The sequence below is a fragment of the Triticum urartu genome, chromosome 3A, assembly GCF_056163025.1.
Source record: "Triticum urartu cultivar PI428250 chromosome 3A, HENAU_Tu73, whole genome shotgun sequence".
Lineage (NCBI taxonomy): Eukaryota > Viridiplantae > Streptophyta > Magnoliopsida > Poales > Poaceae > Triticum > Triticum urartu.
This window is the reverse complement of record NC_141875.1, coordinates 720,659,807-720,673,892: the sequence shown is the minus strand read 5'-3', so window position 1 is coordinate 720,673,892 and position 14,086 is coordinate 720,659,807. Positions and strand designations below refer to the sequence as shown.

General features: G+C 43.3%; 1 protein-coding gene across 1 annotated transcript; it reads left to right on the top strand.

Annotated features, from left to right (window-relative positions):
- Positions 1-2,242: 2,242 nt before the first annotated feature.
- LOC125546197 (DIMBOA UDP-glucosyltransferase BX9) lies at positions 2,243-12,310 on the top strand. The gene is made up of 2 exons (XM_087514246.1): positions 2,243-3,154; positions 11,293-12,310. The coding sequence occupies exons 1-2, from the start codon at positions 2,644-2,646 to the stop codon at positions 12,180-12,182; spliced, it is 1,401 nt and encodes a 466-aa protein (XP_087370372.1). The 5' UTR covers positions 2,243-2,643; the 3' UTR covers positions 12,183-12,310.
- Positions 12,311-14,086: the final 1,776 nt, after the last annotated feature.

Genomic DNA, 14,086 nt, shown 5'->3' with positions numbered 1-14,086 from the left:
CATGCAAACAAGTCGGGGTGGACCGAAGCATGTTCATGGCCATCAAGGAAGCCATGCCCAAGGGCGGCAAGGCCATGTCAAGGAAGCCGGTCGCGAGCACGAAGAGCCAACGACCTTGAGCACTGAGACTTAGGACGATCATGCTAAGCTTGTTTGTGATGAGGACGACCAGACCAGGACGTCGATGACTTATTACCAGTGACGATGATGACTAGAACGCTGGCGGCCGTGGGTATGCAGTACATGGAGTCATTGAACAGGGCAGACGCGGTGCATAGGACGCAAAAAACAACGACGAACAAATGTAGCACAAGATTGGGGAAGAAGTTGCAGGAGCTGTAGAAAAGGATTTGGGGAGATGATTCACAAGGAAGAAGTTGTGTCCTGGGGAAGAAGGGTTGGTGGGGAGAGGAGAGGGGTGGGAGGTATCCTGAGCATTGATTGTTTGTCCTCTGGGTGGTTGGCCGGTAGTGCCAATGCTATCGGACAATGTCAGGACATAAGTACATGCATTAATACAGGAAAAGCATGTGAAAGACACATGGCGTAATACAAACTGGTTAATATAGGAGATGTGAATCCCGACGCTAATGAATGGGTGGGATTTTGGTGGGCTGAGTCGCTGCTGAGTGCTCCTACGCACTTTCGAGAAATGTCCATACTCATTTAATTCGAGGTAGTGTGTCCCATAAACATATCAAAGATTTCAACGGAGTATTGAATGACAAAGACTTTGTGGTACACATCCATTTAATAAAAATAACTAGAGTGAAGCACTATAAACCGTAAAGATAGAAATTGTCCCTTTCACCGATGGCCTGTGGCAATTTCGTTTGTGTCTATGCGACGTGATATAATAATTTTGCTTGCGATGATTAATTGTCCCGCGCTTGCCTCGACCGCCATGGTTCCATGACACAACTGGAGCTGCCGGCCTTTGCACGTTGTTTCATGCACGCTTGCTTGGGGGCAACCCGACGAGGCTTCCACGGCTTCCACCAGCACTGCCGGCCATCAATCTTCCGAAGAAGGGCAAAAAGAAGAGGACAGGCGGACAGAATTTCTCGCCGTAGTTGTCTAAGGCAAGCGGTGGATCGGGGAAGACGAAATGCGGCGGAGGGGGTCCGAGAGGTTAACCCTAAAATTTATCTTTAAGCAAAGGTTAACCCTAAATGCCCCCCCCCCCCCGGTTGCCAGTGTATATCAAGGTTTTGGATCCCAAGTGAAGCTTTTTTCTCGAGGGGCACCGAGATTCTCGGTAACCACGAATTACTGAAAAAAATTCGGACGAAATTTAAAACCAAATTTTGAATTCAAAATTTTTGAGTTAAATATAGATAAGCGTTTAACTATTAATAGTCAGTAAAGTTGCTCTACCGTAGTGGCTCTTAACCTGCAGCTATCCCTTGCTCAGGCGCCCTGAGTTCGATCCCCGAATTCTCCAGAATTTTTCATAGGTAAAAACTTTTGCATCTCAAAAAGTTAACAAAAAGAGTGCGTAGCCAGACTCAAACCCGCGACTAAGGTCTGGGGATACAACACCTTTGCCACTGGGCCATGATAAGTTCTCTGTTTAGAGCACAGATGCAGCTTATTTAACTACAAAGTGAGCCTTTTGATTCAAAATTTTCAAAAAACTCAGGATTTTTTGCTCGGTACGAGTGTTTATCGTGGGGGAGCGGTAAACGCGGTAACCGAATATCTCGAGCGGTTACCAAAACCATGGTGTATATAGCAGCGGAGGGCCACATATCCGGGTCACACTGTTTTTATGGGCCGGGCTGATATGTAGTTCCTGTTTGGGCCGCCAAAAAGGCAAAACCCGCATATCAGCTGGAATTTCCCGGGTCGGGGGCCTTTTTATGGGATCTGCTAGTAATGCTCCTCTAACACATTTCCCTAATTCGACCACGCACTTTTTTTTTCAAGAGTATGCCAATGGTCTACTGTATTTTTATAAAAGGCAGAAAGTTATGTACAAGATCCTTGACGAGATGCGAACAAGTCATAGGGAGAACCCACACCAGCGCCTGCTTTTCACCTATCACTAAAAGGCTACTCTCTCGCGAAAGGATCTAGAGCACCGACTCCGCCTAGACCGGCCTTTCTCCACTCGTCTGTTTCTTCTAGTATCTCTGTCTTAAGTTGCAACGCCGTTCTCTACCTCAATATGTTGTTGAACACTCACGCATTGCGCTGTTTCCAGAGGGACCACACAATTAGAATTTTAACGGAATCGAAGCCTCTCCTCATCTTTCCTTTGAAGCGCATCCTCTGGCCTAGCCACCACTGCAAGAAAGTAACATCCGTGGGCGGAACCTGTATGGTGATTCTCCATGTGTGGAAGCAGGAATGCCACACCTCTGGTGCGTATCCGTAGTGTGCTAGGATGCGGTCGGCGTTGTCCTCCTCCACACACTCAATCCTCGTCCTTGCCTCCAGTATCCATCCAACCATCTTCTCCCGCTCTAACCCAATCAATGCGCTCATCAATCATTCGATCCTCTTTTATTTCGATCCAATCCAATTAGCCAACTACTAATCCTTACTAGTTTTTCTCTATATGAAAGCCAACACTGCTGGAGTATATTGATCCATATCTCCATCAGCAATCAGGCACTCTCCTCCTTCCTAACAAAAGCCATGGCCAGCGCGGCGGAGAGCTCTGGCGGCGCCACTGCCACCCGGCGCGTGCTGATGTTCCCGCTGCCGTTTCAGGGACACCTCAACCCGATGCTTCAGCTGGCCGACGTGCTGCACGCCCGGGGCCTCCGCGTCACCATCTTCCACGCCGCCTTCAACGCCCCGGACCCTGAGCGCTACCCCGCGGATTACCGCTTCGTGCCCGTCGGCGCCGGCGTGCCTACCGCCGACCTCGTCCCCACCGGCAGTAACGCCGACTTCGCTGGGGCGGTGCTGCGCATCAACGAGCGCCTGCAGGCGCCTTTCCAGGACAGCCTCCGCGCGGTGCTGGAGGAGGACGAGGAGGGAGCGGCGGCGTGCCTCGTGCTGGACTCCAACCTCCGTGGGATGCAGGTGGTCGCCGACCGGCTCGGCGTGCCGACGCTGGTGCTGCGTACGGCCGGCGCGGCCTGCCTCGTCGCCTTCATGGCCTTCCCGGCGCTCTGCGACAAGGGCCTCCTCCCACCACAAGGTACATCCCTCCACCTGACAAACAAACGGAGGTACTGTTATGAGATCATCTCGATGGTTTGATAATCTCACACGTTTAATTTACCTTTTCCCCCCTTGGGATTGCTTAGTTCAGTTGGACGTTTAACACATAGTATAACTACAAATTGAAGGAAACATTTTTTTTCATGGAACACCATATAAATCCTGCATATGTTAAATATATTGTGTTAAATATTCATTAAGTGAAAAGACTTATGGCATCCTAGTTTTCAGACGAACTCCATGTTGTGCATAAATAGTTAGAATCGGCAATATTACATATTTGTTGGTATATTATTGTATCAAAATTAACTTAAAACTGAGCAAAGCAAATATTTACAAACTAGCAATTTGATATTCCATTAATAACAATTAATATATAACGACGGAGATAAATTATAGTTGATGCGAAGAACATGGACGCCACAATATCAAAAAACGCTATGCTTTGATCAGTGAAATAAACTGTTTAGCAAGTTAGTTGAGTGTACACCAGCACCAGCAAACACATCACATTAAATGGAGAGGCGACAGAGAAATTTAGGGGGGGGGGGGGGGGGGGGTCATGTACATTCATGACACTGCAGTAATGGAAGAACATGATCATCTGGATGCATGCCATTTCTTTTTCTTTACTAAATACATTTATGTAGTTTCCCGATGTTGAGTCATGTCAATTTATTTTATATCCTTTTTGCGGGATTTGTTTTATGTTGACGTTCGTGTTATTTTCTACAATGCTTTAGGATGAGTTTTGGATAGTTAGAAAAGTTTTCATGGACAGTTTGGTGTTGTCGGAGAGATTTTTCATTTGATACATGGAGCATTGTTTAGAACTAACAACACATTTTATAACTCAAGCCAACCATTATTTTTAAACCCTCAAATATACTCATGTAATAGTTGAAACATTCTTGAATTAGAAGAATATTTTTTACCTAAAGTCTTAATAGTGCAGCTGGACCATTTAACTTCATGGAGCTCACGCTTTTAAATGGAAAGAAAAACATACTTGTCCAGACTTATACCAAAGTTAGAACTCCGCCATACAAAGTTGTACTAAAATCAGCGAAAATTAATATGGATCTGAGAGAGTAATAAATTTGGCCCAAGGTGGTTCTAAATATGCATGGCAACATGAACATGCAGGCACAGAAGATGTACATGGGTTACCACAGTGAAGTGCTATGTCTTCACGTGCATTTAATTATGTTTGCAAAATGATATAAATTTTGAATATAATATCAAGAATTAGATCCGCTTTCAATATTGAAACTCTCACGGCAAGCTCTACAAAACTAGGTATCATACGTGTATGTTTTGATGAACTTTGTTCTGTGCAACCTTTGGGCTCCAGGAACCAATGTTAATACTGTAGAAACCAACTTTAGTGTCACATTGATTGCTAGACAGATGGATGGGGAATTATTATTTTTTTGAAAAGAAGGATGTATCCTCGGCCTCTGCATCTGGATGATGCATGCAGCTATATTATTAATTATTCACAAAGATCATACAAGGTGATACATCAATAAGCCTGAAATCACCATCTTGGCAACGTTGTTGCTACTACTATCCCCTTGATGAAAGTGTGCCGAATGTCCGGTCCTAATACCGAACAGACACCATACCAAAGTCTAACATCTAAAGCCGGGTGTCCCATCCAAGCAACTACCTGGATTGGGTCCCACACTGGTCCGGCACACTCCCAGTGAGCACCACACGCTGCAAGGACCATCACCTCCATCTTCCATCGGTCCATCCTCAGAGCAGAACTGATGCACCAACCTTGCCAGACCTCTCTGCCATCAACGCCACCATGACGCCAGACAGATTCCTCCTCATGCGCGAGTCAAGATGGCTGGGGGAATATATGAAGTTACATATCTCACTCGTAGGATAGTCGGGATGAGGTGCCAACACTGAAATTGTACATCCACAGTTGGGGAGGAAGTTGCAAATCAACTGCTATCCAGTTAGTCCGGACAAGAGACGAAGCACTATCCTATGTTGCAAGGAAATTTGGAAAGAAAACATAAAGAAACAATAAAAAAATCAGAAAACCCTAAAGCAAGCACCAATTGAATGGGAAATATAGAACAATTCCACCAAATGCAAGTCCCAAGAATGAGTTGTAAAAGAAATATAGATGGCACATTGAGTTGAGTGCGATTGCATGCAAAAGTAGTGACGTATGGATAAAAACAACTGGCATTTTGGAGTGACTAGCATTGAGATGGAAGCAAGCAAATCAAAGTCTATACCTACTATTAAAGTGAGGTGATATTCTTAATTTCGTCCCGCTTCGTTTGGTCCCGCTTTAATTAATTTTACGTACGGTATTTGGTTGATCCGGAGAAAAATAAAATTGCCTATGGGAGGGTTCGATCTCATAACCTGTCAACCGGGCACGCACAGTTTGTCCAACTGACCCAGCTAGAGATATGAGTAGATTTTCTTTCTCCAGTTGCAACGCACGGGTCTTTTTGCTAGTAAACATAAAAGTGGCTTGCTCGATGCGGACGAATAACTCTCGATGGTAAGCACTTCCAAAATCCGACGCCTTTCTTGTTGCCTTAAGTTGTGTGTGTAACGGGGAAATACCCCTTGGTTCCTGGGAGTATATAGACCCTATATAGGGAAAATAAATAATTACGGAAAGAGTAAAAAAAGTTCAAAGTTTTTTGAATAAACTTGACTTCTTTTGTACTAGTATATAACTTCGCAAATAAAAACACAGCATTGACTTGAGGGCAAAAATACAAAAAATGTTGGTATATACAAGTCACTATCCACATTATGTTGACCGAATAATTGTTTTTTTACCATGAGGTCAACGGGGGTTTTCTTTCAGGACAATGCTTCGGTGCCTTAAGGCACCTACATTTGTGTCTATGACATGTGGACCCAATAGATGACTGGCCCACATATCAATGACCCAAAGGCAGGTGCCTTTAAGGCACCGAAGCTGCGTCCTTTCTTTCATGGGTTTTTTACAAGTACAATGTAAGATCAAGTTTATTCCAAAAATATTTTAGAATGTTTTTTCTTTTTTACATATAAAGTGTATATATACACCTGTGGACCAAACGGTCTGCCCCCAAGGCAAACCGCACTATACTCCGGATGGGATCTTCTACAGTACCACGATGCTCCTAATAAATGCAACCTGTCTGTCAATGCTAGCTTTTGTACAAGTAACTTTTTGAAAATGGACTGTAAAAACTAAACTCTGATTGAAATATGTTCTGGATTTTTCTAAGTAATTAATAAATGTTTCGTACCTTTTTTACAGTTAGTTTTTTAAACTGGACAGTAAAAACTAACGCTGATGGTAATATGTTCTAGAATATATTATTTAATCAATAGTTTTTGTAATGATTATTTTTATAGAAATAAATTGTTACTGTATTGGTGTGTACACTCGAGCAAGGGGCGATGCCTACCGACATATAGTTATCAAACTCCCCTTTCCCCTCCTCCTCAGGCGGCCCTGCGGATGGCAGTGGAGGAACCCTAGCCATCGGATGCCTCTCCACTTCCTCTCCCCTCCTTCCCACCCCTCGCTGCTAGAGGGGGCGACCAGGCGAAGCTTGACCGGCGCCGGTGCCGGCGGGGATTCCTCATCCCCACGTGCGGCAGTGGCTGGCGCGGGCCGGCATCTTCGTGCGCGGGCGCTGCGATGCTCAATCATGGAGACGCGGTAGCAGGTCTGTGTTTCAACGGCCCAAGGTCTTCCCTGCGGCGTGGTGGGCTATGCTGGGTTGGGGCGTGCCCTGCCATGCGCTGGCGGCAGCTGATGCGACTGCGGCCAGTTCCGGCGAGCGGCGCGGTCTGGGGCACGTTGGGGCAACTTGGGTCGCGGTTGGCCATCTCTAAAGTGCTCGATGGAGGTGGCAATGTGGTGGAGGTGGAGTTCATGCGGTGGGCGTGTGACGATCTCCTCCTAGAGCTTGCGACGTCCTGTGTGCTACGTTGTGTGGTGGCCCTCGATGGTGGCGCATCGGTGGCAGAGCATGCTGTGGGGGGCGTTTGGAGGTGATGGTGATTGGTGTCCAGAGGTGCTTGCTGCCACTGGGCGGCCGGAGGTGCCGGATGGCGCAGTGGTCTTCCCATCTATTTTTGCACAAGCAGACCTGATGGGGCGACGCCTGCCCCTCCTAGTAGTGTAGGCTGGCAGTTGGCCGATGGAGCGAGCTGGCCCGCCGGGGCAGGGGTTGACACGGATCCCCCTGATCGGGGCAAGTTGTTCCTTGTGCTTGCTCCGGTCACCTCCAGCCATGTCGCAGCGGAGTTCCATGGGTTGCTTGGGGACGGCGTCTGCTTGTTATGGCGTCGGTGTAGGCATCGTCCTTGGATGCCGAGGAGGCGGCCTCGAAAGGTGGGCTTTGCTCTCTGACGGGCTCCGTAGTGGTAGTGGTGGCTTCAACTCTTGGTTGTGTGGGCGGCAAGAGGAGTAGCGGCGGAAGGCTTTGGTCTGCTCTCTTGCAGTGGGGGTTGGATGGGCTGATCTTCGTCGCAGTGGTTGCCTGGTGTCTCCTGTGGGGCAGAGGAGTTCCCAAGTGAAACCTCTGTGCTTTGGCGCCGACGACAGCGACGTCTGGGGGTGTCAATATCCTCTTGAGGACGTTCTCGCGGCCTCTTCCCTATACCAGCAGGGTTCTGGATGAAAATCCATGTCTGCGGACTCGGCACCGGCGACGCTTGGCGTCGTAACCCTCTCGAGGGCGTTGTCGTGGAGCTATGACACCGGCTGTCGGGTCATGGCGATGTATTAGGACGTTCATGTTGTATGTTTATATTTGTTTTATCACTATCATATATCATTCGACTATGTCTTTGTTGTGTTGTTCGCTTTATTTATAAAGCGCGGCGAAAGGCTATTTCGAGACATATAGTTATCAGTTATTTTGCGTGACTAAGTGAGATCCACTAAAAACTAGCGTATTGACCATCAATGGTACTACCCCCGTCCTAATTTATTGGTCCCTTCGCATTTCATGCAAAATTTTGACAGTAAATTTAACTAAGAAAATGTTAATGTATGTAACCAAAAACAACATTATAGGAAACTATGTTCAAATATGAATCCAACAATATAATTTATGATGACATGCATTCTTATTTTCATAGTTGAATCTATGGAAAAAAAATTAGCGCAAAATACTAAGGCGACCAATAAATCAGGATGGGTAGTAATAGGTGAAGTACTGTTCTGTCAGTGGAGATTAAGTATAGAAAAAAATCCATCTGGATGTCATGCCCTGTACTAGCTTCAATATTTTTTCTAGTTCCGGCTTCTGTAAGTGGATTGGATGAGTAATTATGTCGACGTGACATTTTCAGGTGATACAGTTGCGTCATAACTGTGGTTGGAATATCATTATTAGAATAATTGTAGTACTAACAAATGCTACTCCATCCGTTCCTTTCTGTCCAAGCTATCTAAAAGAGGAGCCCTGGGAATCAGACTACTGATAATGAGTTTCCCATCAGATTGTTGGCTAGTATTCGTGACACGGAAGTAATATATGAAAAAGGTTCTAGCACTTCAGCAATTCGTTTTGTTTCTATTTCAATAGCAAATTTGTTTCCATATCAACCGGTGAAATTTTTGTCTAGAGCAACCATATTTTGTTTATACTGCAGATATTCTTTTGCTTCGAATGACCATAGAACTGTCTCCAGTGTAACAATAAAATGCTTCCAACAATACACACACATATATGATTCAATCAAACCCTTTTTTTTTACCATTGTTACTGAAGGTTTCAAGGCAAATTACATTGGGACTTTGCTTCCATAGAATTCGGTATTTACGTCCGAAGAAATGGGAATTTGCTTCCAAAGAATTCGGCATTTGCGTCCAAAGAGACAAGAATTTGCTTCCAAAAGAATTTGCTATTTGTGTCCGAAGAAATAGGAATTTGCTTCCAAACAAATTTGGTATTTGCGTCAAAAGAAATGAGAATCTGCTTCCAAAGAATTTGGAACTTGCATCTAAAAAAAATGAGGATTTGCTTCCATATACAACAAAAATGATGCACATATGACCAGTTTTTGCATCACTTGGGCACAATGCATACGCCATGCTTCCAAAGATACACATTTTGCTTCTAAATCATTACGATACTATTTTCATATATCAGAGAATTGCTTCCATATTTATATAGATTTGTTTCCATCAAAAAAGGAAAACATATATTTCAAACTACATATGATATGTTTCCACAAATGTTGACCATTTGTCTCGGTTAAACGAAGATTCGTTTCCATGGTGATCACGAAGCACTACACCATCCATGGCAGTGGCACGATCGACAAGCATAAGTGCGAAGACATTGTCTCTGTCACCATGGCCATGTGGAAAGACGTGATGCATCTTACTACCTTCCTGCAATGCGAGATATAATCATGCGAAGGAGTTAACAAAATTTGATAAACAAATCCAAGAACGATGGAGAAGAACTCTACAACTCATAAAATAATCAAAATGTCCTAATGGAAAAAGAACAATACAAACTATGCTTTCTCCATTCATTCCTGATGAATTAATGATATAAATGCAATCCAGTTCAAGCTAGTGCATCAATGGAAACTCACATGCGCTTCACCAGCGTCACCTAGCTTTGGCATGTGGTGCTGACTTGCTGAGATGCAATATCACCTGGTAATCCACCCTCCTGTATGGCGTGAGAGCCTGCCCCTGTTGGCCTTGTTTCCAATCTAAGCCGGCGATCAGGCGAGGTGGATTGGAGGCCAAAACCGTAGGTGTAGCCGGGCCGATCCTGGCAGAGTTAAGCATGGCAACGAGAGAGGTTACGAGCTCGCCGGCGAGCAGGTTAGTGGGTCAGCCTCTGCAAAGCTGCCGGACGAGATGGCACACCGACGAGGTGGTGCGGAGGCCGCAGACGGGTGGATCTGAAATTCGTGCTACCGAGAGGAGAGTCATCCAGGGGCATGGCGAGCTTGGCGATGTGCAGAAGAGATGGGAGAGTTATTTCAGGCGATTAATTTAAGAAGAGATTATAGGGTGTGGGCCAGAAAATCAGATGATTAGTATCGGGTTTGATTTCAGGGCATATCTCAGCAATGACATTAAAATACAATTCAAGGTCATCCGACGAGTCTGAAGAATGCTCCTCAACAGACGTATGTAGGAAAGTGTTTCCCTATCTAAAACCTATTATAAAAGTAAACCGAGGAATAGTTTATTTAGTTTCGTGTAAATAGTTACATGATAGCTTTTGGGCGGTACAGAATTATTAGGGCCAGCTAAAATGATTTTATAAGTATACACTGAGCTAGTACATACTACGAGCGAGCAGACAGGTTCGTAATTATTTTTTACTGCGTGCTGGGGACTAGAGAGGAAGGAAGAGGAAGCACAGGACATGATTTGACAGCAGTAGTTGGCAGTTGAGAGAGCATGCTCTGGCATTGACAACATAACTTGCAGGTGGGTCCCGCACATGGTTTTAACTTTTGGAGAGGTTTTCGATGGAATTCACTTAATTTCAATAATTTCGGTAGATACTGAAATATTTATCTTTCAGTCAAAATATTTCAACAATTTCAGCAGTACACAGGAATTCAAATACTTTTCAAAATATTTTCAAGTATTTCTAAATATTGAATTGAATTTCAAGTGAATATTTCTGTACTTTGGTCAGAATGCAAACTAATATCACTGAAATTCATTTCGGTTGGTGCTGAAACAAGTCTGAAATTGGAAGTGAAAACCATGGTCCCGCACACTTGGTACATGTGAGTGGCTTCAAAATATGAGTGGTTAAATGATTTCGTGGTTCGAATACGACACAAAGGCGAATTATACATAATATAGTGGATGCACGGATCTTGAGAGGATTGGTTGGTGGGATTTCATGGGGCAGTGCACCCGAGTGCAGTGGGGTCTTTCTCTAGCCACCTCTTACTATATAAGTTTTGTAAACATGCATCACTACTCGCATTCACATATGCATTCCACCACACACAACCACAATCACAATTCATTAATAACTAGGCATACATATTTATGGTTCTAGTTTCCTACTAATGCATATGTATCCTCACTATGTCACCTGGTGGTTGAGCATTTTCTTACCAAAATTTCAGACCATTCACAACTCAACATGCCACTGGATGATCTCCAACCACTCCGGGTGCGAGACATGGTCTTCTCAAACACAACTCCACATGAAACAATCTCCACCAGTCTAGAATGCATCGTGGAATCAGTAAGGTGTTCTTCTGGTGTCATCTTCAGCACATTCTATGACCTCGAAGATGCTGAGCTCCAAAAGGTCAGTGATAGCATGGGTGTCCCAGTGTACGCGATTGGTCCGCTTCACAAGATATCTTCAGGTACCCAGAGCAGCCTGCTGGCTCCAGATCGAACTTGTTTGGACTGGCTGGACAAGCAGGAGGAAGAGTCTGTTTTGTTCGTGAGCTTTGGGAGCTTGGCGTCGATGGACCAGGAAGAGCTAATGGAGACTGCATTGGGCTTGGCCAATAGCTGCATTCCATTTCTTTGGGTGATCAGGCATGACTTGCTTCATGGTTCGGAGAAGGTAGGCCTACCTGATGGCTTTGAGGTAGAGACACAAGGTAGGGGAATGGTGGTGAGCTGGGCCCCACAACAAGAAGTTCTTGGGCACCAGGCGGTTGGTGGATTTTGGACCCATAATGGCTGGAACTCGACGTTGGAGAGCATAAGTGAGGGTGTTCCAATGCTATGTAGACCCCATTTCGCCGACCAGATGATAAATGCAAGGTATGTCCAGGAGGTGTGGAAGATAGGATTTGAGTTAGAAGGCAAGTTGGAGAGGGGGGAGATCGAGAGGAATGTTCGAAACTTATTGTGCCAAGAAGAAGGTGCGGAAATGAGGCGAAGGGCAAAAGATCTGAAGGACAAAGCAATCCGATGCATCAAGAAAGGAGGCTCTTCGCAAACTAGAATTGATTTGTTGGTGAATTTTATAACGTCGCTACCTCCTTCCATTTAGAAGAGATATGTTTCCTATTTTCATGTGGATTCAGTCTTCAAACTTAGAATGTCGTGATAGTGGGCTTGTTTTGCATATGAGCGAAGGCTTACATACTGCTTAATACATTTCTGCCAACTTCTACACAATTCTTTTTCTATGGAAACTTTTGCATAATTCTATCTAGCAAATAATACAATTTAGTTTAGCAGAGTCATAACAAAATTAGCAGCAACGAAGAAAGTAATACTAATAATTATACAATGTTAAAACACACATGACACCTTCATGGTGAATACAATCTATCAGAACACATCCACATTTTTACCTTGTGGTCAGATTCTAGTACTATTACCATAACGAAGTAACAGGTTCACAAAATCAATCCTAGTTCGACGGAAGGAAATTAGTTAAACTACAGGTTCTAGGTATATACTACTATGCGAGCCATCGAAAAAAGGTTATTACAGAGCAAGATAGCAGCAACAACAAAATTAAAAGCACACCAGTTCAGGCATGTCACATATAAGGATCAAGATAGGACCCCCCCCCCCCCCCGACCCTTCACATACGCCCAACAAAATTCCAAAGCACCCCCGAAGAGCAAGAGTTTTTTCGTCTACGAAGTAGCTGGCCAGAGCACTCGATCAGTTTGTTTCAAGCTAGCTCTTTGTGGTAGTTCAGGGTGGACATGGTGTGGGCCGGTCCGGTCCCTGGACGAGCCACCGTTTCGACTGGCTGTTGGCGGTCTGGACCAACGGGACTGGCGGGGATAAAGCTTGGTGAGGACCGACCGGCTTGCGAGCCTGCCACGTCCCATGTGAAAACAAGGACGCCAATCGAACCCAAGACCTCCAGTAGATGAAAACTCGCCCATAGCCTCTAGAACAACAAAGCTTTGTTCATAAATATGTAGAGCAATAACATATAGACCTATTGTAACAGATCAAACCGGTACTGTACAGCCTGCACAGTACTGTAGCTAATGTGTTTTTTATATAGCTAAAACAAAACTAATGCGTTTTCAATTTTCCAAATATTTTTTGAAAACACAAACATTTTTAGGAATACGAAATGTTTCTCAGATTTGAAATTCTTTTGGAAGCACGGACATTTTTTTTTCAAATATGCGAACCTTTTTTGTTAAAAATTAAAATATTTTTTGATTATGTGAATATTATTTCAAATTTAAGAGCAATGTTTCAGAATTGTGACCGTTTTTCTGAAACTGAGAACATTTTTTTAAAGACAAATTATTTTTCCAATTTGCAAACATTTTCATGAAAATTTGATATTTTTTTAAATTTTATGAACATTTTCTAAAATACGACCATTTTTCAAATTTGTGAGCATTATTTGAAAACATATCTTTTTTTCAAAGTTTAGATTTTCTTTCAAATTTACTAACATTTTCTGAAAACATTTTTTATTTTCTTTGCCCTAAGTTTTTTTTTCTTTTTCCTTCTCTTTTATCGTTTATTCATTTTTCATGTTTCGAAATTTATTATAATTTTTGAAACTTGTTCGAAAATAAAATTGTTTGGAATGCCAGAAAATGTGTTTGTTGTCAAATATTGTTTACAATTTTATAAAATATTATTATATTTTATAAAATGTTCCAGTTCTTGAGTTTCTTCCTCACAAATTTAAGAAAGTTTTGCGTCTAAAAAAGTTGATACATTTTTTGTTTAAAAATTTAATCAATTGCTGGTAACAATTTTGAAAGAAAGATTCAAGTTTGTAAAATTTTGGAAAAAAAGGTTCAAGTTTGTAAAATTTTCATACATAATTTGAAATCCCAAAATTGTTGAAATTTTTCAAGAAATGATTAGGACATATAAAAATGTTCATTTTAATAGATAATGACAAAAATTGTAAATAACAGAAGTATTTGAATTAGTTTAAACTACATGATGACGGATGCA